Source organism: Thamnophis elegans, chromosome 4 (genome assembly GCF_009769535.1).
Source record: "Thamnophis elegans isolate rThaEle1 chromosome 4, rThaEle1.pri, whole genome shotgun sequence".
NCBI classification, from domain to species: Eukaryota; Metazoa; Chordata; class Lepidosauria; order Squamata; family Colubridae; genus Thamnophis; species Thamnophis elegans.
In genome coordinates, this window is record NC_045544.1 from 131,585,777 (window position 1) to 131,608,096 (window position 22,320).

The 22,320-nt window shown below is 46.4% G+C and overlaps 2 protein-coding genes across 3 annotated transcripts in view; both read left to right on the forward strand.

Annotated features, from left to right (window-relative positions):
* AKAP1 (A-kinase anchoring protein 1) overlaps positions 1-22,320 on the forward strand; it is a 76,655-nt gene that overhangs the window by 12,047 nt on the left and 42,288 nt on the right. The window lies entirely within an intron of this gene.
* Positions 2,010-3,729, forward strand: LOC116507796 (mRNA decay activator protein ZFP36-like). The gene is given in 2 exon segments (XM_032216127.1): positions 2,010-2,777; positions 3,673-3,729. Coding segments are annotated over 2 exon segments (825 nt in total).

Below are 22,320 nucleotides of genomic sequence, written 5' to 3' on the forward strand. Positions count from 1 at the left end.
CTAATGAGAAGGAAGAACTCACTGGAGAAGAGCCTAATGGTGGGAACGATGGAAGGCAAAAGAAGAAGGGGACAACAGTGAAAGAGATGGTTGGATGGAGTCACTGAAGCAGTAGGTGTGAGCTTAAATGGACTCCAGAGGATGGTAGAGGACAGCAAGGCCTGGAGGAATGTTGTCGATGGGTCGGTCACCACTTCGCAACTAACAGCAACAAGGCTGTGGTTGGTTTTGTGGTCAAGCTTTGATGGTGCCCAGCCACTGTGTTCTTGGTTGGCTTGGTTTCTTTTTACCACTAACTCTTCCAAACCTCATGTGAAGGTAGCCTATGGATATTTTCCAGCAGTAGCATGTTATGTAGAAGTCTTGAAAAATCACCTTCCTCCGGGTTCCCATGTCTAAGAGGCAGAAATGCATATTGTTGCAAGGAATTGTAATGTATTAGCACTACCGAGAGAAAACACATGTATAGGTCAGTGATGGCTAACCTTTTTCGCCCAGAGTGCTGAAAGCACACGGGCGCACACCCATAATGTAATGCTTGCATTCCTCCACATGCCCCGCACATGTGCACATGACCCCTTGCACATGTGTCTCCCACATGTTCTGCATGCCTGGCACAGACCCAAAAATCAGATGACCGACAGGAGGCGCGCTCACATGCACAGAAGAACTGAGCTGGGGCAATGGCTTGCGTGCCCGCAGAGAGGGCTCTGTGTGCCACCTGTGGCACACATGCCATAGGTTCGCCATCACGGTTATACGTAGTCCTCAAATTACAGTTGGTTGTTTATTGACCATTTTATTGACCATTTAGATGACACCCCCCTCCCGTCACATAACTATATTTTGGCACTTAGCGACCAACCATGATTTACAGCATCTTGCATCACGTAGTGTTGTGGCCCAACAGCGGCCGGCTGAGCTGTTGCTGGAATCCGACAGCAATGAACACTATGGGACTGCCCTAGAGGCTGAGGAAGTCTCTGTGGGGTGTTCGGAGTCAGAGCAGGGACTAGAGAGGCCTGTTGGCCACCAGGTGGTGTCTGAGTCAGGGAGCAGTGAGGAAGAACAGAGGGAGGCTGTCCCTGACGTACGTATGCGAGGAGGAGGGAGCAGCTTTGGAAAAAGGCTCACAAGAAAATAGGAACAGGTGGCTACTGATTGGCCCTTCCCAGAGAGCTTATAGGTGGGGCGACGGGAGGGGAATTTTGCAGGAAACAACAATTTACTGATCCAGCCGTAGAGAAAGATTGGGAGAATTTCGTGAGTTCAAGCCTTGTTTCATAAAGATAGCTTTCTGGGCTCCCAGCCAAGGGGTTGCTTATCACCCTCCTTAGTTGTGGCAGACAGCCAAGTATATATTGTAGAGGCTTGGGACAGAACAAGTGGCCATAATTTATAAGGTCAACTGGTGTTTACATCCGGTTTTCAGCAAAAGCGCCCTAGAGCAAACAATGGGTTCACTTAATGCCTGGGAACTCACTTAACCATATTGATTTGTGTAATGACTGCTGTTTTTTAAAAAGTCATAAAATTGGGGTCAGTCGTGCTTTTACGGCTATTATGACTTACCACAGTGTTAGCGAACCTTTCCATCGCCCGAGTGCCAAAATGGGAGCTCATGCTTGTGTGCCTGAAATGGGAAGAGCACTGAAACGGGAAGAGCAGCTGCCTGGTGCACATGCACGTGCCAGGAAGATGATCATCTGGTTTCTGCAATGACGTGTGGTGAGGTTTATGGCTGGTGAGGCAGTCTTCTCCCCTGACATCCCACTATCTAAAGCGCTTTCTTTCGCCCGCCTGAGTTCTGACAAGCGGGCGAAAGAAAGCACCAGCTGGCCGCTGGCTTTCTTTTGCCCGCCTCTATGTCGGACATAGCGGCGGGCAAAAGAAAGCCAGCGGTGGACTGGTGCTTTCTTTCTTTTGCCCAGAGGCGGCCTCTGGGCAAAAGAAAGAAAGAGGAGTTGTCGGTGCTGCTTTCGGTGAGCGGAGCATGAGCAGGCGACACCATGAGTTCCATTCTGGACGTCCGTAACCTCTACCAGAACCTGATCAACCTCTTGCTGAGCGAAGAGCTGGACATGCCCACCTCCGCCTTCTCCTGCGGCCGCTCGGCCTGATCCTCCGAGGCGGCGCTGCTGGGCGGCGGGGCCTCAGCAGTGTGGTCGCTGCGCAGCCCCTGGAGGCCCAAGGGCGAGCAGCTGCAGCCCCAGCTGCGCCCGGACCGCTCGGTCATCCTGATTGAAGGCAAGGCGGCCCAGCCGCCTCCGCTGCCGGGCTTCCCGCCTCTCAAGCCGCCAGGCACACTGGCCTCGTCGTCCCGCTACAAGACGGAGCTGTGTCGCACCTTCAGCAAGAGCGACTGCTGCAAGTACGGCACCAAGTGCCAGTTCGCCTACAGCTCATCCGAGCTGCGCTCCATCAGCCGCCATCCCAAGTATAAGACGGAGCTGTGCCACAAGTTCTACCTGCACGGCGAGTGTCCCTACGGCTCCCGCTCCCACTTCATCCACTTCCCTGAGGAGGCACAGGTCTTCGGCAGCCACAGGGGCACCTCCCCGCACCTCCTGCGCCAGAGCGTCAGTTTTTCCGGTGTGCCCAGCGCCAGCTGCACCTCCCCGCTGCTCGGCTTGCCCGACCCAGCCTCCTTCACCCGGGCACCTTCCGTCTCGCCCCCGCCCGCCTCCGCCGAGCTTCTCTCGCCCGCCTTCAAGCACCTCAACCTGGACCCGATCACCCTGGTGGCCTCCTTCAGGGACTTGCTGGCGCCGACCCCTGTCGGGAGCTGCTGCTCCTACCGCTACATTAATTTTGAATTCTTCCCCCTCCCTCCGACCCATATACCTTTTCCAGCTGTTTCACAATCACAGAGGATTTCAACTCTGCTCTTGCCTGCCATGTGCCATCATGAAAATGTAAAAATATAAAAGGAAAAAGGCAAGAGCTGCTGAGGTCAGGCTGGGTTAGCTGCTGCCAGAGTCTCCAATGGATGACTCTGCTTAACTGTTTAAAAAAGCCTCTAAAAAATACACCCTCTACAGGAGGAGGCAAGAGAACCACGTGCCTCCTCTGCATAAGGAATTTTTCGGCTTTTAACCCTTGCTTAACTCTGTTCGAGTGATCATAAAGTCAGATTAAATGAGGCACGTGGTTCTTCCACCTCCTCCTGTAGAGGGCACTTCTTTAGAGGCTTTTTTTAACAGTTAAGCACTAAGCAGAGTCATCCACTGTGACTCTGGCAGCATCTACCTCAGCCTTTTTCCTTTTACATTTTTTTTCTTTTCATGATGACAGTGGTGAGGCTCTGCCTCCCCTGACTGCATGTCACTGGGTTTCTGGCGCATGTATGCGTACCAGCTACCTGGTCTTCCCGTTTCTAGCACTCCCGCACGTGTGAAGACCAGCTGGCTGATGCGGCGGAACCCGGAAGAGGAATGGGCAACAGCTTGTGTACCCAAAAAGATGGCTCTGCATGCCACTTCCTGCACATGTGCCATCGGTTCACCATCACGGGCTTACAACCAAAACAGGCAAGCTCCCATTAGGATCGTAAGCCGAGGACTACCTGTAGTAATGCTGGCATGCAAACTACGTCTAATTAAAAACATTTCTAGGGAGAAATATTGCAGCTGAAAAACTTTTCCTGAGCCAGCTCCTTGGGTTGTCTAAAAGTATGATTGTGGTCCATGTCCAGCCAACACATCTGTCCATGCTTTAAATCGGGAGTAGTCAACCTTTTTATACCTGCCACCCACTTTTGTATCTCTGTTAATAGTAACATTTTTTAACCGCCCACCGGTTCCACAGTAATGGTGATTTATAAAGTAGGGAAGGAACTTTATAAAATTTATTAAGGAGAGTTACAGCAAACCCCTACCGCCCACCATGAAAGCTGGAACGCCCACTAGTGGGCGGTAGGGAGCAGATTGACTACCGCTGCTTTAAATAAAGGTAACAGTAAAGGCTTCCTCTGTCCAGTTGTGTCTCATTGTAGGCAGTGGTGCTCATCTCTGTTTCTTGGCCAAGGAAGCCAGCATTGTCTGAAGACATTTCCATGATCATGTGGCCAGCATGGCTATAGGCCAAAGGTGCATGGAACACTGTTTCCTTCCCACTGAAGTGGTACCTATTTATCTACTTGTGTTTGCTTGCTTTTGAACTGCTAGGTTGGCAGGAGCTGGAGAAAGTAACCGGAACTTACCCCCGTTTCGCAGGCTCAGATCTCAAACCTGGGCTGTCGACTTTCCAGCTGACAAGTGCCACCATCATAACTGCTGAGCCATAACCCCCCATGCTTTAAATAAACTATGTTTTACTGAGTCAAACCTGTTGCCTACATTTTTGCAACACATTGAATCTCAAGCTAGCCACCTCACACTGAGTTTCAATATGGTTGGTTACTTCGTGACTCAGAGAGTTGTGCAAATATGGGTAGAACGAAGCCTTGATTAGCCAAATTTGAGGTGTGCAATGCTAAGATTAGATATGAAAACTCTGCTTTGTTGCACAGGGATGTATAAATTACAGGAGCTGGCCTCCAGCTCTTTAAAGCAGCTGTATCTCTTTCTAGGATGAAACATAGCAATGGCAGAGGGAAGTCAAAAGTAGAATAAAATACTGTTCTGACCCCCCTCCTCCGTCCAGGAACGAAAGCCAAAAGGAAAGGTAAATAAGAATACTTTTAATCAATCCAGATTCTCGTTGGCTGCAAGCCCAAAATAAACAAAGAGATAAACACTCTGGCAACAATTACTCCAAACCTAGTCAATGCAAACAAGCTCTCATAGCAAACCACTTCTCCAAGTTGGTTTCTCTGAATCGTGAATATTGACTCCTGCAAAAGAGCGTGGCACAAACAGTCTCTTTTATAATCAGGAGATGATCTTAATCAGCATCAGCTAAACGCAATCATCTCCTATCATTACACAGTTTTTGCTGTCGAGTAGCCCTTCGATGGCGTGCATCCCGAACAACTCACAAGTGTTCCTGAACACTCCCTCTGATCCAAGGCTCCGCCGCCACCTGGTGGCCAACCAGTCTCTCCTCGCCCTGCTCGGAGTCGGCACCCTGTCCAGGGTCCTCCACCTCCTCCAGGGCCGACTCATAAGACCCCTCGCTGTCGGAGACTGGCGGCATCTCCAACAGCTCCTGCCGGACCACAACAAAATACTATGAATTATTATATTTGGATTGCACTGAGTTGCAAACTAGCTAGCTTCGTTAAAACTAGCAGTGTTAAACTCAATTTCGTTAAGGGCCCCATCAGGGTTGTATTTGATCTCGGGGCGGGGTGTGTGTGTGGCCATCTTGATATTACTTGTGTCAGGGACACCCGTGGCCCAGGTAGGGCTGGCGGGATTCATTGTCTCCAGCAGAGGAAGGCGAGACCAGGGATAATCGTTTTTTTTTTCTTAAAAAAAAAAATTAAATTAGATTTTTTAAAATTTAAATCAGATTTGTTTTATTTTTATCAAATTAATTTTAATTTGATGCTTTTGGAGTAAAAATTTGTCTAAATATAGTTTTCTCTTTAAGATACATTAATCATTTAGTTTATTCAGCCTGATATGGAGCTTAGTTATGTAGCATGAGACTGTATATTCTGCAATATTTTCATTTTTGGTAAACTCATTCAATGAATCTGCAAGCCAAATAGGAAGCCTTCATTTTGTTTGCAAATAATAATATTAAAGATTCTAACAGGAGCTCACCCTGTTTCATAGGACTCAGATCTCTTAAAATTTGCATTGCAGTTTAATTTTTTATTACGTATTAAATAGGGTACGTAATAAAAAATTAAACTGCAATGCAAATTTAAAGAGAAGGGGGAGAGGAGAAAAATAAGCTCCTGCCTCCCCCTCCAAAAAAAAAACAATTAAAAAAATCCATCACATAATGGTGGATTTTTCACTTTTTGTGGGGTGGTGGCAAGAGCTTCTCCCCCGCCCCCTATTTTGTATTTCATCTTTTGGGGGGGGGGGGATGAAAAAAAATTATGAAAAAGAAAAAAAATGCCACAATTCTTTGCAATCAGACTGGCACAATTATATAGCATTCCTATAAAGTTTTACAGTCCAGTTTTTAAATTGGAAAGGAAACTCTGGCCATGTGAAAAGTACACTATATTGCCAAAAGTATTCACTCATCCATCCAAATAATCAGAATCAGGTGTTCCAATCACTTCCATGGCCACAGGCCAGTGGTGGATTGCTCATCCGTTCCAACCGGTATGGTTGGAACGGGGCCGGCGGCGTCCTCGTGCACGCGCGCAGTTCACGCATGCGTCTTAGCACCTGCGCGATGCTCCAGCTGCTTGCGGAGAATCGTGCAGGCGCTGTATGTGCCATGCGCCTGCGTGAAAGCGCAGAAGCCTTCAAAGACCGGTAAAGAGCGCGGGCGGACGGGTGGACCCTTTGGCCTTCCCGGAAGTTACTTACTTCCGGGTTCACCGACCAACCAGTCTGTGCGGACCGTCGCAGACCGGTTGAAACCCACCCCTGCCACAGGTGTATAAAATCAAGTACCTAGGCATGCAGACTGTTTTTACAAATATTTGTGAAAGAATGGGTCGCTCTCAGGAGCTCAGTGAAGTCCAGCGTGGAACTGTGATAGGATGCCACCTGTGCAACAAATCCAGTCGTGAAATTCCCTCGCTCCTAAATATTCCACAGTCAACTGTCAGCTGTATTATAAGAACATGGAAGTGTTTGGGAACGACAGCAACTCAGCCACGAAGTGGTAGGCCACGTAAACCCGTCCAACATCAGTGTGTGACCTCACAAATGCGCTTCTGGAAGAATGGTCACAAATTCCCATAAACACACTCCTGAACCTTGTGGACAGCTTTCCCAGAAGAGTTGAAGCTGTTATAGCTGCAAAGGGTGGACCGACGTCATATTGAACCCTATGGATTAGGAATGGGATGTCGCTTACAGTAAGTTCATATGCGAGTAAAGGCAGGTGAGCGAATACTTTTGGCAATATAGTGTATGTGCTTCAGTCCACCAGTACTAAGTGCAATTTGTCTGTACACACTCAGTTTGAACCTGCAGGTAGAGCTGATGTTACTCGCTTAAATGGGTGTCATTGTAGTAACCCAATTACGGGTTTGTGCATTTAATAGATTGAATTGGTTTCTCCCTGGATGAGTAATACATATCTCCCAAAGAGGCACTTGGCAGAGAAGACCATTCTGTGTGCGTCACATGCTCAGCCATAATCCAGAGATTAACAGCGTGATTGGGTTCACACAACAGTGAGAGTGTCTGGCTTAGTCTGCTGATCGAACCTAGCATTTATTTCCCATAATGCAGTGTCTCCCAACCTTGGTAGCTCTAAAGCAGGTGGACTTCAACTCCCAGAATTCCCCAGCCAGGTGGACGGACTTCAGTTCCCAGAATTCCCACAGGAGAGAGAGCAGACAGAGCTGGAAAGGTGGAGTTAAACGAGTCATCAGCCTAGAATTATTATATACTCACAAACGGTCCAAACCCAGCCCCTCTTGAAGTTCGTTGACCTTTCTCTGGCGCCAATTTAGCATTGAACTTTAGCTGACTAGTTTCTGGTGCATGGGCTTGAGCAATAAATCTTCTGACTTTTACTTAAAATAGGATCCTGATTCTTTGAGCCTGACAATTCCACAACCAGGCGTATGGACTTCAACTCCCAGAATTCCCTAGCTGGCTAGAGGAATTCCGGGAGTTGAAGTCCAGCTGCCTTAAAATTGTGATGGCTGGGAAACACTACCATAGAGGTTGCCCTGTGGTGATGGGCTGTCCTGGCTGAGGATTATGGGTGTGGCAACCCAGCACATCAGAAAATCAAGGTGTTGTAGATCAGTGGTCCGTGTGAAAATTTTGGTGGTTTGCAGAAAAATTATTTGCATTTTTATAGTGCACTAAATCAGGGGTCCTCAAACTACGGCCCCTGGGATGGATTCATGCAATGAATGTTTGTGTTGCTGCAGAGAGTCTCCCTCTTCGGGGTCCTTTTGTGTGGGCAGAGGGGGGCAGAAGTTCCAACTTGGGATCTGCTTCGACCTCCAGGTGTGGGGCTTTGGGCAAAGGCTGGAGGGAAGCACCACCGGTGGCGAAGAGCCAGAGGGCCTCGTTCCAGTGGGGCTGCATCATGGCCTGGAACTGGCTGACCATCTCATACCTCTGAGCCTCCAGGCCCCAGTACCTGGCCTTGCGCTCCTGCAAGTCTTCCCTCTGCTTGGAAAGCCTATGCTTCTAGTCCTCATTGAGGTGCTTCTACTGAGCCTCCTTCTCGGTCAGATCCAATTTGCAGTGAGCAACCTGTTTCTCTCTTTCTCATGGTGGCTGCTTAGCTCCAACAACTGCTTCCTGTTGGGGCCCTAAGGAGCCTGGGTGGGAAAGCGAGGAGGGGCTGGGAGGGGAGGGGCAAGTAGAGACTGGCAAGACGCCCCTAAACATGAGTGATGCCGAGTTGCCCCCGCCCACCCAGTCACATAACCACCTAGCCACACCCACCCAGCTGGTCATTAGGCAGATCATACTAGTGGTCCGTGGGATTTAAAATTATGAATTTAACTGTCCCTGAGGTCCGAAAGTTTGGTCACCCCTGTTGTAGGTCACTTTGGAGCACTTCCAGTCGGAATGTCTATTTCCAGTGAGAAGGGGATGGAAGTGGAAAGGGAATTTCCCCTTGAGTTGAAATTAACTTTCTTTTAATTTTTTTTTCACTTTCCTCCCGCCACCTGTCCCAAACTCTTATTTGGCGGCAACTAAAAAATCCCATGCTAATTTATTAAAGTATATGCTTGCCTACTTCCTGCCTCCTCTCCTCTGCCATATTTGTTCATTGCCTGGGGTTTTATGTATATAATTCAGGGCAAAGTGCATTTGAGGCGCAATTGAGTCGTTGGGTAAGCCTTTTATTTTTTTTATTTTTTAAAAAAAATCTGCCTGAGATTCACAAAGCTCTTCTGTCAAAGGAGGGTTTTCTGTTCAAAAGAATACTCAAAGGTTGCATTTACAAGTCTTGCTTGGCGGAGAGCCTGAGTAAATATATTTGTAGAATACTTAGGACTCTTAATGATCAATGGAACTGGGTGGCTAAAACTAGCCATAGTTGAAAGGACCGAAGATGTACTCATTGTTTAAATGCTGAAGTTGGAGGTACTTGGAAGGAGGTAAAAGTGGAGTGCCATTATCCTATATCGGGTGGGGAACCATGGTACTTTTATGATTTGTGGACTTCAACTCCCAGACTTCCTGAGCCAGCCATGGCTCAAGCCATTCCTGCTGGCTCAGGAATTCTGGGAGTTGAAGTCCACAAGTCACAAAAGGGCCAATGTTCCTTTCCCTGTTCTATATTGTCCTTTTTTGAGGAAGGGACAAATATGGCAGTTAGGGAACCACAGTTTTGGAATTTGAATTTGAATTGAATTTAATAAAATTTATACGCCCAATCCCGTAGGACTCCAGGCGGCTTACAAATACAAAAATAAAGTCAAAACTAAAATATAGGGGAAAGAAAAGATAGATTTAAAAACAACACACCATACACTCAGTTCTAGCTGGGGCTGGACCGTATTTGGGGGTCAACAGCCCCAGGCCTGCTGGAACAGCCAGGTTTTAGTGGCTTTTCGGAAGGCTGAGAGAGTGGGAAGGGTCCGGATCTCTGCGGGTAGCTCGTTCCGGAGAGTTACAGAATGCTCCATTTTTTTCTGGACCACCTTAAACCTTCCAGTATTTCAGCTTAGTGACTTGTGGTACCGAGGACAGGTAGTCCTTGGCCTACGACCACAATTGAGCCCACAATTCCTGTTGCTGAGCGAGACATTTGACAAATGAGTTCCGCCCCATTTTATGACCTTTCTTGCCACAACTGAATCGCCTCAGTGGTTAAGTTAGTAACATGGTTGTTAAATGAACCTGGCTTCCTCCTTGAGTTTGCTCGTCAAAAAGTGATCACATGACACCCCCCCCAGGACCCAGCGACCGTCATAAATACGGGTCAGTTGCCAAGCGCCTGAATTTTGATCACATGACCATGGGGATGCTGCAATGGTTGCAAGTGTGAACAATGGTCATAAGTCAGTTTTTTCTGGGCTGTTGTAACTTTGAACGGTCACTAAATGAACTGTTGTAAGTTGAGGACTACCTGTACTTCCCCTGAGCCAGGTGTGGCTTGAAGTCTTCTTGGAATGGGTCATTCATGAAGCATACCTGTTTGTTCGTTCTGGAACATCACATTCGGTGCACACGGAGCCCCTTCTAGATTTATTTCTAGAAATTATCACCAAGTCCTAGAACAGTGATGGCTAACCTTTTTCTCCTCGCGTGCCGAAATCATGTGTGTGCGCGGGACAGCACGCATGTACGTGCCCACACCCCAGGGGTGGGTTTCTCGCCCCGTTCCAACCGGTTCGGTTGGAACGGGGCCGGCGGCGTCCTCGTGCACGCGCGCGGTGCATGCATGCGTACTAGCATCTGCGCGACGCTCCAGCTGCTCCTGGAGGATCGCGCAGGCACTGTATACGTCCTGCGCATGCGTGGAAGCGCAGAACTCGTCAAAACCGGGTAAGGACCGCGGGTGGGCGGGCGCGCCGTTCCCGGAAGTTACTTACTTCCGGGTTTGCCAACCAACCAGTTTGCAGGGACCGCCGCGAACCGGTTGAAACCCACCCCTGCCACACCCATACTGCAATGCTTCCTGCCCCCTGTGCATGCCTGCATGACCTCCCGCCCTCCCCCTCCCCCTGCACATGCATGCGACCCCCCTCCTTTGCTTCCCCGCACATGCGCACAACTATTCCATGCCCTGTTTTGGGCCTAGCAGACCGCCCTGAAGCATCCTGGGACAAAAAATGGGTCGCAGGGGGGCGCCACACACCCCCTGTGCCCTGTTTTGGGCCTAGCAGACCTCTCTGAAACTTCCCGGGGAAAAAAAATGGGGTTCGAGTGGCGCCACTCCCCCACACTCCCCCCACCCCCCGTGCGTGCACACGTGTCTCCCGTGTAGAGACCCAAAAACCAGCTGGCTGGCAGGAGGCGTGCACACATGTGCAGTGGAGCTGAGCATGGCGACAGCTTGCATGCCTGCAGGGAGGGTGGCATGTGTGCCATTGGTTCGCTATCACGGTCCTAGAATGTTATACATGCAGTCTTCCACTTATAACTGTTCGTTTAACAACAGTTCAAAGTTACGATGGCCTTGGAAAAAGTATTTGCACTTACAACCATCGCACCATCCTTACAGTCATGCGATCACAATTTGGGTGCTTGGAAACTGGCTCACATTTACAACAGGTTGTCTATATTTTGCACACAGACACACACAAAAGCTGGGTTTTAATTTGTAATTGCTGCCTTATGCAGTTCTCTTGATTTGTTTATGTTCAGTTCCGTCCTTCCCTCCTATACTTGAGTCCTTCAACTCCATTAAACTTCTACTGCCAGAATCCCTAGACTAAGATTACTATGGACTTCTGGGAGCTGAGGTCTGTTGAGGGATTGGGAAGAAACTGTTTCTGACCAGCTGTGTTTACTAATGTTTCCTGCAGGATCGAAGGTAGGACAGTTTGAATTCCAGATTTTAAATTCAGCTGCGTTAGAGGAGGGTGAGAATCTATAGGCCAAGCCTCCAGCCGAACTTTAATTAAGCAGGGTTTCTTTTTTAGACTAAATCAAAGTACCCTAAATTTTTTTTTGTTTAATTTTAAGTAGGCTACCAAGTTGAATTCTCTCTTTCAAAACCACCAGCCTTCTGTGTGGGCTTATAAGGTAGCTCCTGTGCCTTTTACTGTATCTATTTTTAGCTTGGAAAAAGATTCCTTGTCCCCTTTGATTTAGGATTTAAAGCGGCCAGTGCCCAGTGTGCTTCCTCGCTAATTTGGCTGTCATGTGCAATGATATCGCTAAGTTGGGGTGAGAGGCTGTGCATTCTTTTTTGTAAATTTTTATTTTTTTAATTTTATTTTAAAACAAACATTTCATCATTTATCAATCAGTGTGTCGTCTTGAGTACAAATTTTTTGTGTGATAATAATTATACCACCAAATTCTTTATATACACCTGTTCTTATTTTAACACTACAACTTGACATATCTCCTATTATAACATTTCTCTTCCTAAATTATTTAATTTTATTCTTTTTATCCATATTCATTTTCTAACCAATGATAAAATAACCCCTATGTATTATAATAATCAGATTCTTCCTTTCCTTTAATTGCTAGTGTTAATCTACTCATTTCTGCACAGTCTTAATATTTTCTCAAATCACATTTTCATCTTTAGGGATTTCTGCAGCTTTCCAATTTTGTGCAAATACAATTCTAGCCGCAGTTATTACATGAATAATCAAATATACATTTTCTTAACTATATTTCCCTGGTAAGATACCCAACAAGAACAATTCAGGTTTTAAGTCAACATGTTGCTGCGTCATCTTCTCCAACCACATTTGAATTCTTGCCCGCTATTTTTTCGCTTTTGTATGTGCATTTTTATTGGGGCATCCCAATTTAGTTTTTTCTGTACCGCCATAACCTTGGTGGCCCAGCTTTCATTGCCCGGAATAAACTTGGCATTGACAAGAAGTTTGGACACTTTGGTGCCATGAAATGAAAGACGCAAGAATAAAAGTCACCCTTTTCAGTACTGTTGTGACTTCGAATGGTCACTGAATGAATGGTCGTAAGTCAAGGACTGCATGTAGTCATTTGGGAGGAAGATGAAAAATTCCAGCTCTAAAAGTAAGCTTCCCTTCGCATGCGCAACAATCCTGTTTATTAGCATCCAGGTTTTCTTTTCTTTAGTACCCTGAAAATAAGACCTCCCCGGATAATAAGCCCAATTGTGTTTTTGAGCGTATGCGCTAAAATAACCCCTCCCCTGAAAATAAGAGCTCCCCGAAAATATTTAAACGCATGCTGGTCCCCGCCATTTCTTCTAGTTGCTTGCTGCGCAAACAACGAGGTGAGGAGAGGCCGGGGGAGGGAAGGGAGGGGCCCCATGCAACCCACATGCCCTTATCTAATGGCTGCTCCTTCAACCCTAGCCACCGCGCCCCTTCTATCACGCTAATAGCCACTGCAAAAAGAGCAGCAGGCCCAGCGACACACAACACAGCAGCAGCCATGGGGTGACCATGCTCGCCGCCTCCTGCACCTTAAAAATAATAAGGCTTCCCCAAAAATGAGGCCAATCGCTTATTTTTTGGGGGGGGATAAGACCCTGTCTTATTTTCAGGGGAAACACGGTTAGTGAAGTCCAGTTTCCTTCAAGGCAAGTTCAGCTCCTGGTGGCTTCAAAGAGAGAGAGAGAGAGATTCCATGGTTTCCTGGCAAACTGTATGGCTGTGGTTTGCCATGGTCATTTCCATGGATGGTTTTATTTTATTACCCAGTTTACCCTACTTTCTTGAGGTTTTTCTAGTGGTCTCCCATCCATCGGGTGGTAGTTAGCTTTTTTTTTTTTTTTTAAGTTTATTTTTTATTTTTTATTACACAGACAACAATGGGAAAGGGAGAAGATGGGGAAAAAAGTGGGGGGAGGGGAAACCCATGTTCACATACAATATGTCGTTTAATCACAGGTGCATCCCTACTAAGTTTATACATCCCGTATCTCTCTGTTGTATATTTAATAAGCACCACAATAAGCTAGGGTTTAAAAAACAAAAAACAACAAAATAAAACAAGAGGGAAAAAGGAAAAAAGGAAAAAGAAAAAAGGTAGGGGGAGGGGGGGAGGCCAAAAAGGACAAAAAAAAGTCCAAAAAGGAAAGGAAAAAAGAAAAAAAGAAAAAAAAAACCATCATCACATGCAGCATGTCGTTTGGTTATGATTGTTTTAACATCTACATCTTCAAATAATATTTACCATTTCAGATAGGTGGTAGTTAGCTTTTGAGAATGGCTAGTGCTGCCACCTAGTCAGTGGTGGGTTCTGGATTTACCCACATGCACGTGCCAAGAGCACGCATGCATTGTAGCTGCAAAAATTACTTCTGTAAGCTTCTGCGACGTTTCTGCTGCTCGGCGGAGCGTCGCGCAAACGCTGTACACACCGAAAACTTTAAACCTCGTTAAGGAGCGCGGGCAGGCGGGTAGACCCTCCGGAGCACCGTGGAGCACCATACCGGAACTGTACCTGGTGGTCCGGGCATGCTCCGGTACGCCCGTACTGGGGTGTGCCGCCTGCAACCCACCATTGCACCTAGTAGTAGTGTTCTGTATTGATAAAAGCAAATACAGTAGTCCTTGATTTACGGCCAGTCATTTAATGACTGTTTGAAGTTACAACAGAGTAAAAAAAAAGGTACTTATGCCCCATCGTTGATCTGCTTGTACCATCCCCTTGGTCATGTTTAATCATTGGCAACCAGCTTCCATTTATGATCAGCTGCAGTTTCCCATGGTCATATGATCAAGCTTTGTTCTTTTCATTCTGTTTTCCAAGAGAGAGAGAAAAAAAGGCCCTTTGGATAAGCTGGATTCAAACTTATGACCACATGGTTTGCTTAACAACCGTGGTGACTCAATGACCATCAGAAAAACAGCCCTAAAATCGAATCTTGTCATGTGGTGACTTGACTTACAACTAAAAGTCAGGGCTCAATTTTGGTCATCGGTGGAGGACTGCTACCTGTATGGCATACATTTCCAGACAATTTTGCTATTATTACCAAAGTTGGAGTTTCAGAGGCCAATTTGCTTTTTGAGCACGTTGCTGTAGCATATATTTATGTTCTTAATTAAAACAATAATGGGTGCAGGACTAGACATGACTGAACCTCTTCTTACAGCATGAGTTCATCATCACCCTAAGGTTGGGTTTTGGCTTAAGTTAGTTAAATCATTAAAATTCAGCCATTCTGATTTGTAAAGCAGGATTAGTGGTTTAAGAGGCAGCATTACTCAACCTCATCAACTTTAAAATATCTGGACTTCAACTCCCAGAAGTTTCTGGGCACGCTGGCTAGAGAATTCTGGGAGTTGAAGTCCAGACATTTTAAAGTTCCAAGGTTGAGAAATGTTTCCTTAAACCACTAATCTAGCCGATCCAGCTAATTATGGGTTTTCATCACACATGAAAGCAATTTGCACTCCCAAGATTCATTTTATCTCAGAACAGTTCTGTATTCTGCAATTCTTAAAGGCACAGAGCTAACTCCCCCCCCCCCAAGTCACCTTAGAAGATCAGTGATTTTGAAAGCTTTTCGGCCTTAACAATTTCTGTGTCTTCATAGAAAAACTTGAAAGGAGCAAGTAAATGCCAATACTGAAAGCTTTAAATAGATAAGCCCTGCAGCTAAGTTCCTAGCTTTAAACCTATTGCATCTTGTGAAGTGTTATTTTTTTTTAAATTTAATTTTTCATTCCATGGTTTCAGATTGACATCCTGGATTCTCTTGTAAAAAAAAGGCATAAATGTTAGAGCTGGGTATGCTTTGAAAATGATCAAGAAGGGTCTTTTTGGATCTAGTGTGAGTGAACTGCTTTCCCACTCTTTCATTGAAGCAGCCCAAGTTTATTCCTGCTCTCATGCCAGCATGAGGTAACAGAATAACAGAGTTGGAAGGGACCTTGGAGGTCTTCTAGTCCAACCTCCTGCTCTAGCAGGAGAGACACTATGCCATTTCAAACTAATGGTTATACAACCTCTTTTTAAAAACCTCCCATTGTTGGAGCACTCACAACTTCTGGAGGCAAGATGTTCCACTGGCTAATTGAGGCAACTGACAGAACAGAACAAAATAACAGAGTTGGAAGGGACCTTGGAGGATTTCTAGTCCAACCCCCTACCTAGGCAGGAAACCCTATACCGTTTCAGACAAATGGCTATCCAACATCTTCTTAAAAACTTCCAGTGTTGGGGCATTCACAACTTCTGGAGGCAAATCATTCCACTGATTAATTGTTCTAACTGTCAGGAAATTTCTCCTCAGTTCTAAGTTGCTTCTCTCCTTGATTAGTTTTCACCCATTGCTCCTTGTTCTGCCCTCAGGTGCTTTGGAGAATAGCTTGGGTCCTTTGTGGCAGCCCCTCAGATATTGGAACACTGCTATCATGCCACCCCTAGTCCTTCTGTTCATGAAACTATTGTTGTTGTTAGTTGCGAAGTTGTGTCGGACCCATTGTGATGGCGAACCTATGGCACGCGTGCCACAGGTGGCATACACAGCCCTGTCTGCGGGCACGCGAACTGTCGCCTCAGCTCAGATATACCGTGCATGTGCGTGCGCCTCCCGCAGCCCCTTTTTGGTCCCAGGACGTCGCAGGGAGGTCCACTAGGCTCAAAATGGGGCACGGGAGGTCGTGCACGCATGCATGGGGGTAGGGGGGCACGGGGGTGTCGCACGTGCATTGCATTATGTGCGCTGTCACTGCATGTGGGTGTTTTTGGCACATCATGATGACAAAAAGGTTAGTCATCACTGCTCCAGGCCTTCCTGTCTTCTACCATCCCCCAGAATCCATTTAAGCTCATGCCTACTGCTTCGGTGATTCCATCCAGCCACCTCATTCTCTGCCGTCCCCTTCTTCTTTTGCCCGCCATCTTTCCCAGCTTGAAGCTCTTCTCCAGGGAGTCCTTCCTTCTCATTAGGTGGCCAAAGTACTTGAGTTTCCCCTTCAGGATCTGGCCTTCTAAAGAGCAGTCAGGGTTGATCTCCTCTAGGACTGACCAGTTGGATGGCCTTGCAGTCCAAGGGACTCGCAGGAGTCTTCTCCAGCACCAGAGTTCAAAGGCCTCCATTCTTTGGCGCTCAGCCTTCCTTATGGTCCAACCTTCACAACGATCCATTGCAACTGGGAAAACCAGTCATCAAACTGGACATGCTCAGTTCCTGCTACTTTATATGTTTTAACCTTCAGTCCCCTGATCATCTTTGCTGCTCTTCTCTACACTCTTTCTAGAATCTCAATATCCTTTTTTATACTATGGCCACCAACCTGGATGCAATATTCCAAGTGTGGTCTTACCCAAGGCATTGTAGAGTGGTACTAACACTTCACGAACTTTTTCCAGTTCATTTTTAAAACGTGCACAGCTTTCTAGGCAGCTGTTTCTTGCAAATACATGCAGTCCGCAACTTTTAGCGACCATTTGAGGTTTCGGTCAAAAGTGACCCATGACCTCTCCTTGCACTTAACGGCTGTCCTAGCATCCCCAGGGTCATGTGATAAAAATTCAGGCTCTTGGCATGTATTTACGATGGTTGCATATCCCAGCCACTTGATTGCCATTTGCAATCTTCCCTTCCCCCAAGCAAAGTCAGTGGGGGAAGCTGGATTTGTTTAATGGTTCCCTTAACACAGTGTTTCTCAACCTTGGCGACTTTAAGTCCTGTGGACTTCAACTCCCAGAATCCCCCAGCCAGCTATGCTGGCTGGGGGATTCTGGGAGTTGAAGTCCATAGGACTTAAAGTCGCCAAGGTTGAGAAACACTGACTTAACAGCTGCAGTGATTTGCTTTATGACTGTGGGATAAAAGGTCATAAAATTGGGTGTGATTCGCTTTGCTTAACAATGAGATCGAAGACTACCTACACTACCTTGCATATTCAGATAGACCTCAACTTAACAACAGTTCCTTTAGTGACGGTTCAAACTTACGGCATTGGAAAAAAGTGACATGATCATTTTTCACACGGATGACTGCTGAAGCATCCTTGTGGTCACATGATCCAAATTCAGATCCTGGGCAACTGCTCATACTTATGACGGCTGCAGTGTCCCAGGGTCATGTGATTTTTGTGGCCCGCCAGCAGAGCGGACAGTGAGGAAGTTGGGGAGGAAGATAGGCCAGTCCTGGAGTCTGGGGAAGGCTCTGGTGAGGACTCTGCGTCGGAGGCAGAGAGGGGGCCAGAGCCGTATGCCAGTTATCAGCTGCCTTCAGAGTCAGACATCAATGGGGCAGAAGAACAGCTGGAGTCTGTTCCCAGTGTGCGCATGCAAGAGTTGCCAGACGAAGGGAACAGCTAAAGAACAGGGGTCGACTTGGGAGTAAGGCCACAGCTGGCCGATGAATGGCCCCTCCCAGAGGAAATAAAAGAGGAGCGAAAGGGGAGTGGAGTTTGCAATTAGTTCACTTAATTGGTCCTCTGAAACTCCTTGCCAAGTTCTGCAGCTATCGGCCTGTCAGTTCTCCAAGCCAGATAAGGTCTGTGACTGTAAATCCTCCCTTGGAAGACTTTGCTGGATGTGAATGAGCAGAATTCACAGGAAATTAATAAAAGAGTTTTTTTTTTGTCAGGACAAGGAATTTGCTTCCTGTTCATGGGAAGCCTAGGTCAGAACAGTGGTCATCTTTTGCAACCTTCTGACATGCAGAGTCAATGGGGAAAGCCAGACTCACTTAACGGTTGTGCATGACACTAGGAAATTGCATGACACTAGGAAAAACCAAACTCCCTAGGAACTTAATCCATGCAGAATCTTACTAGAATTTAGCAACATAAATTTACGGCTCGAATTGTGATTGTAACTGCGGGATTAGCTGTTTTGGTTTTTCAAGATTACCAAATATTTTTCAATATTTTTTCAATATTACCTAATGCGCGCTTGTGTTTCTCTCCCTCTTCACAAGCATTGGTTCCTCTCTGCCTGTTTTCACACGTAGGAAAATGGTATTTAAGCTATTCCACTCGATGGAAGGCATCGTGATTCCCTGAATGTTGGACAACTAGCAGGTGGGGACGAAAGGTTTACCCATCCACCTGAATTGCTATTTTTCTACAGGGGGGAAGTTTTCTGTTCCGAACATTCTGCGGTGGGCGTCTTCCTTCTGCTAGCGAGGCGGAAGATCGAGATTGTGAAGAATTCCTAGAGAGTCTCTCTAACCTTGAGCAATCAGTTGCAATGCCATCTGTGGCTGGGGATTGAGAGCGTATTCTGCAACAGGCTGCTGTCTGAATGGACAGCTGTTTATTCCAACATTCCCAAAAAGGGCCCCATCTATTCTCCACAAGGAAAGGAATGCCAGCCTTGTCTTTTTATAACTCAAAGGGAGTTGTGCACAAGTAGTGACTGTTGGGCAGAAGGCTGCACGAACCTCCTTAAATTCATCTTGGATTTGACTAGAACTGGAGAAATGGGCCTTCTTTTTGCCCAGAACACTTGGTGCATGGTGCATGGATAAAACATGCGCCTCCCTGAAGCTCTCAAATTTCCCTGACATTGACTTGACTTCTGGCAAATTTGCAATAAGCCGGTCACTGCATTGCACATCCTTCTTCATTCTGTGCAGTTGTTAGAAAAAGGTGTGTCCTGCCAAATTACGTTATTTTTTTATTTTAAATCTGTGGTCTCCAAGCTTTTTTGACTGTACACGCTTATTGGTTTAAATTTTTTAGCCACCGTTATGAATAGCTGTGTATTTATTTATAAACATACATTTGCAGATAGTCCTTGACTTAACAACCATTTGTTTAATGATCTTTCAAAGGGCATTGAAAAAAGTGACATGACATGACCATTTTTCATGGTGGTTAGAATACGGTATTACAGGTTAACTCTGCCGACTGCCAACAGTTCGATCCTAGATTGACTCATCCTTCCATCCTTCAGAGGTTGGTAAAATGAGGACCCAAATTGTTGGCAGCAATTTGTTGACTCTATGAACTGCTTAGGGAGACCAAACCCCAGGCCATGAGCTGTTCAGATCTGGGCCACAGAAGCAGCAAGCAGTGGGCAAGTGCACCCCCACATGTTCCATTTGCATAAGCAGTGGGTGCACATGCCCATCAATTGCGCAAATGGAGCTGCGCATGCACTTTTGCCAGCCACTCATTTAATGAAAAGAAGGACTAGGAGAGACATGATAGCAGTCGTCCAATATCTCAAGGGTTGCCACAAAGAAGAGGGAGTCAAACTATTCTCCAAGGCACCTGAGGGTAGAACAATATGAGCCAGCCGTGTGCAGAGCTGCCAAAAAAGCCAACACGGTTCTAGGGTGCATAAACAGAGGGATAGAATCAAGATCACATTAAGTGTTAATACCACTTTATAATGCCTTGGTAAGGCCACACTTGGGATACTGCATTCAGTTTTCGTCGCCACGATGTAGAAAAGATGTGGAGACTCTGGAAAGAGTGCAGAGAAGAGCAACAAAGATGATTAGGGGACTGGAGACTAAAACATATGAAGAATGGTTGCAGGAACTGGGTATGTCTAGTTTAATGAAAAGAAGGACTAGGGGAGACATGATAGCAGTCTTCCAATATCTCAGGGGTTGCCACAAAGAAGAGGGAGTCAAGCTGAACTCCCTGAAGCACCTGAAGGCAGGACAAGAAGCAATGAATGGAAACTAATCAAGGAGAGAAGCAACTTAGAACTGAGGAGAAATTTCCTGACAGTTAGAACAATTAATCAGTGGAACAGCTTGCCTCCAAAAGTTGTGAATGCTCCAACATTGGAAGTTTTTAAGAAGATGTTGGATAGTCATTTGTCTGAAACGGTATAGGGTTTCCTGCCTAGGCAGGGGGTTGGACTAGAAGACCTCCAAGGTCCCTTTGTTCTGTTCTGTCAGTTGCCTCTTGAAAAAGCACCTTTGGGGGCTTCCCCTTTATTATAAATAACTCAAAGCACTCAGCATACATAATACCCCTTCTTTCTCCTACTGTATTTTTCGGACTATAAGACGCACCAAGATTTTGAAGAGGTAATTTTTTTTAAAAAAAAGGTTTTGCACTCTGCAGGCCTCCCAAACCCTCTGCACGCCTTGTTTTTTGTGAAAAACAGGGCCTACACAGAGCTTGAGAGGTCTGCAAAGTGCTCCTGGGGGCTGGGGGGGGGAACGAGCAAAATATGCCCCCCTTTGTTTGCAAAAAATGGGGCATGCATAGGCTTTGGGAGGCTTGTAGTGTGCTCCTGGGGGCTGGGGGGCATAAACGAGCAAAAAACTGTCTGTTTTTTGCTCATTTTTGCCCTCCCCAGCCCCCAAGAGCACTTTGCAGGCCTCCCAAATCCTCTGCATGTCCATTTTTGTGAAAGGGGGGGCGGGTTGAGAGGCCAAAAATGCTGCATTCAGTGTATAAATCGCACCCAGATTTTCACCCTCTTTTTGAGGGGAAAAAGGTGTGTCTTATACTCCGAAAAATACGGTATTTTCCTCACATCAATTCTATGAAATGGGTTGGGCTGAGAGAGAGGGACTGGCCCAAAGTCACCCAGCTGGCTTTCATGCCTAAGGTGGAACCAGAACTCACAGTCTCCTGCTTTTCTTTCATGTGGAACCATCACCTCTCCCCCCCCCCCCCCCCAGTCTGCAAAGATGGGGGAACTCTGGCTTAAGAGAATCCTGTAAAACACCATGAAGCGGTATATAAATCTAAGTGTTAACCATTGCAGAATGCCTGTGGTCAAAATATTTTTGCTTGGCAACTGGCTCATATTGATGACGGTTGCAGTGTCCCAGGTCCTTGTGATCTCCTTTTGTAACCTACTGACCCACAAAATCAGTGGGGAAGCCAGAGAATCACTTAACTGTGTCACTAACTTAACAATTGCAGTGATTCACTTAACCACTGTGGCAGTGGAAATTTTGGGCTCAATTCTGGTCGTAAGTCAAGGTGCTTAACCTTTGAGCTGGTGCTGACTCCTGGCCACTTTCTGGACTAGTTGCTGGAGGAAGACTTTCAAAAACAGTTGCTTTGATCTTTTCCTTCCAAAAGCTGGGAGAGAGTGACTGGCCAAGGTCACCCAGCTGGCTTTGTGCCCGATTGTAACTTCAAACGGTTGCTGAACGAATGACCATAACTTGAGGACTATCTGTATTATAAAAACAATATTATCTTTGAGTGACTTTTTATGTTATTTCCACCAATTACCATTGGGAATTTCGTCAAATTCTACTCCGAAAATAAGAGAGGGTCTTATTTTCTTTTGACCCACAAAATAAACGCTTGGCCTTATTTTTTGGGGAGGGCTTATTATTTTTCAAATGCAGGAGGCACTAAGCAGGGTCATCTCATGGCGGCTGCTGTGTTGCAGTATTTTCAAGGAGGGCTTATTTTCAGAGGAGGGCTTATTTTAGCGCATGCACTCAAAAGCCTGATTGGGCTTATTATACAGGGAGGGCTTATTTTCAGGGAAACAGGGTATATTACCAGGAATTACTTTGGGAGATTTTTCAGTATAGGTTAGAACAGGGGTCCCCAACCCTTGGGGCATGGCTGACTATGGGGCCATGGCCTATTCGGAACCAGGCTATGACAGAGGTGGGCAAGGGTCCTAGTTCCCCACCCCTGCTCTGCCTGGAACACATTCAGTAAAGAGAAGAGCATCATTATCTTCTCTTTGGGCATGCATAAGCGCACCAGTGTGCTATTGTCCCTGTCTCACT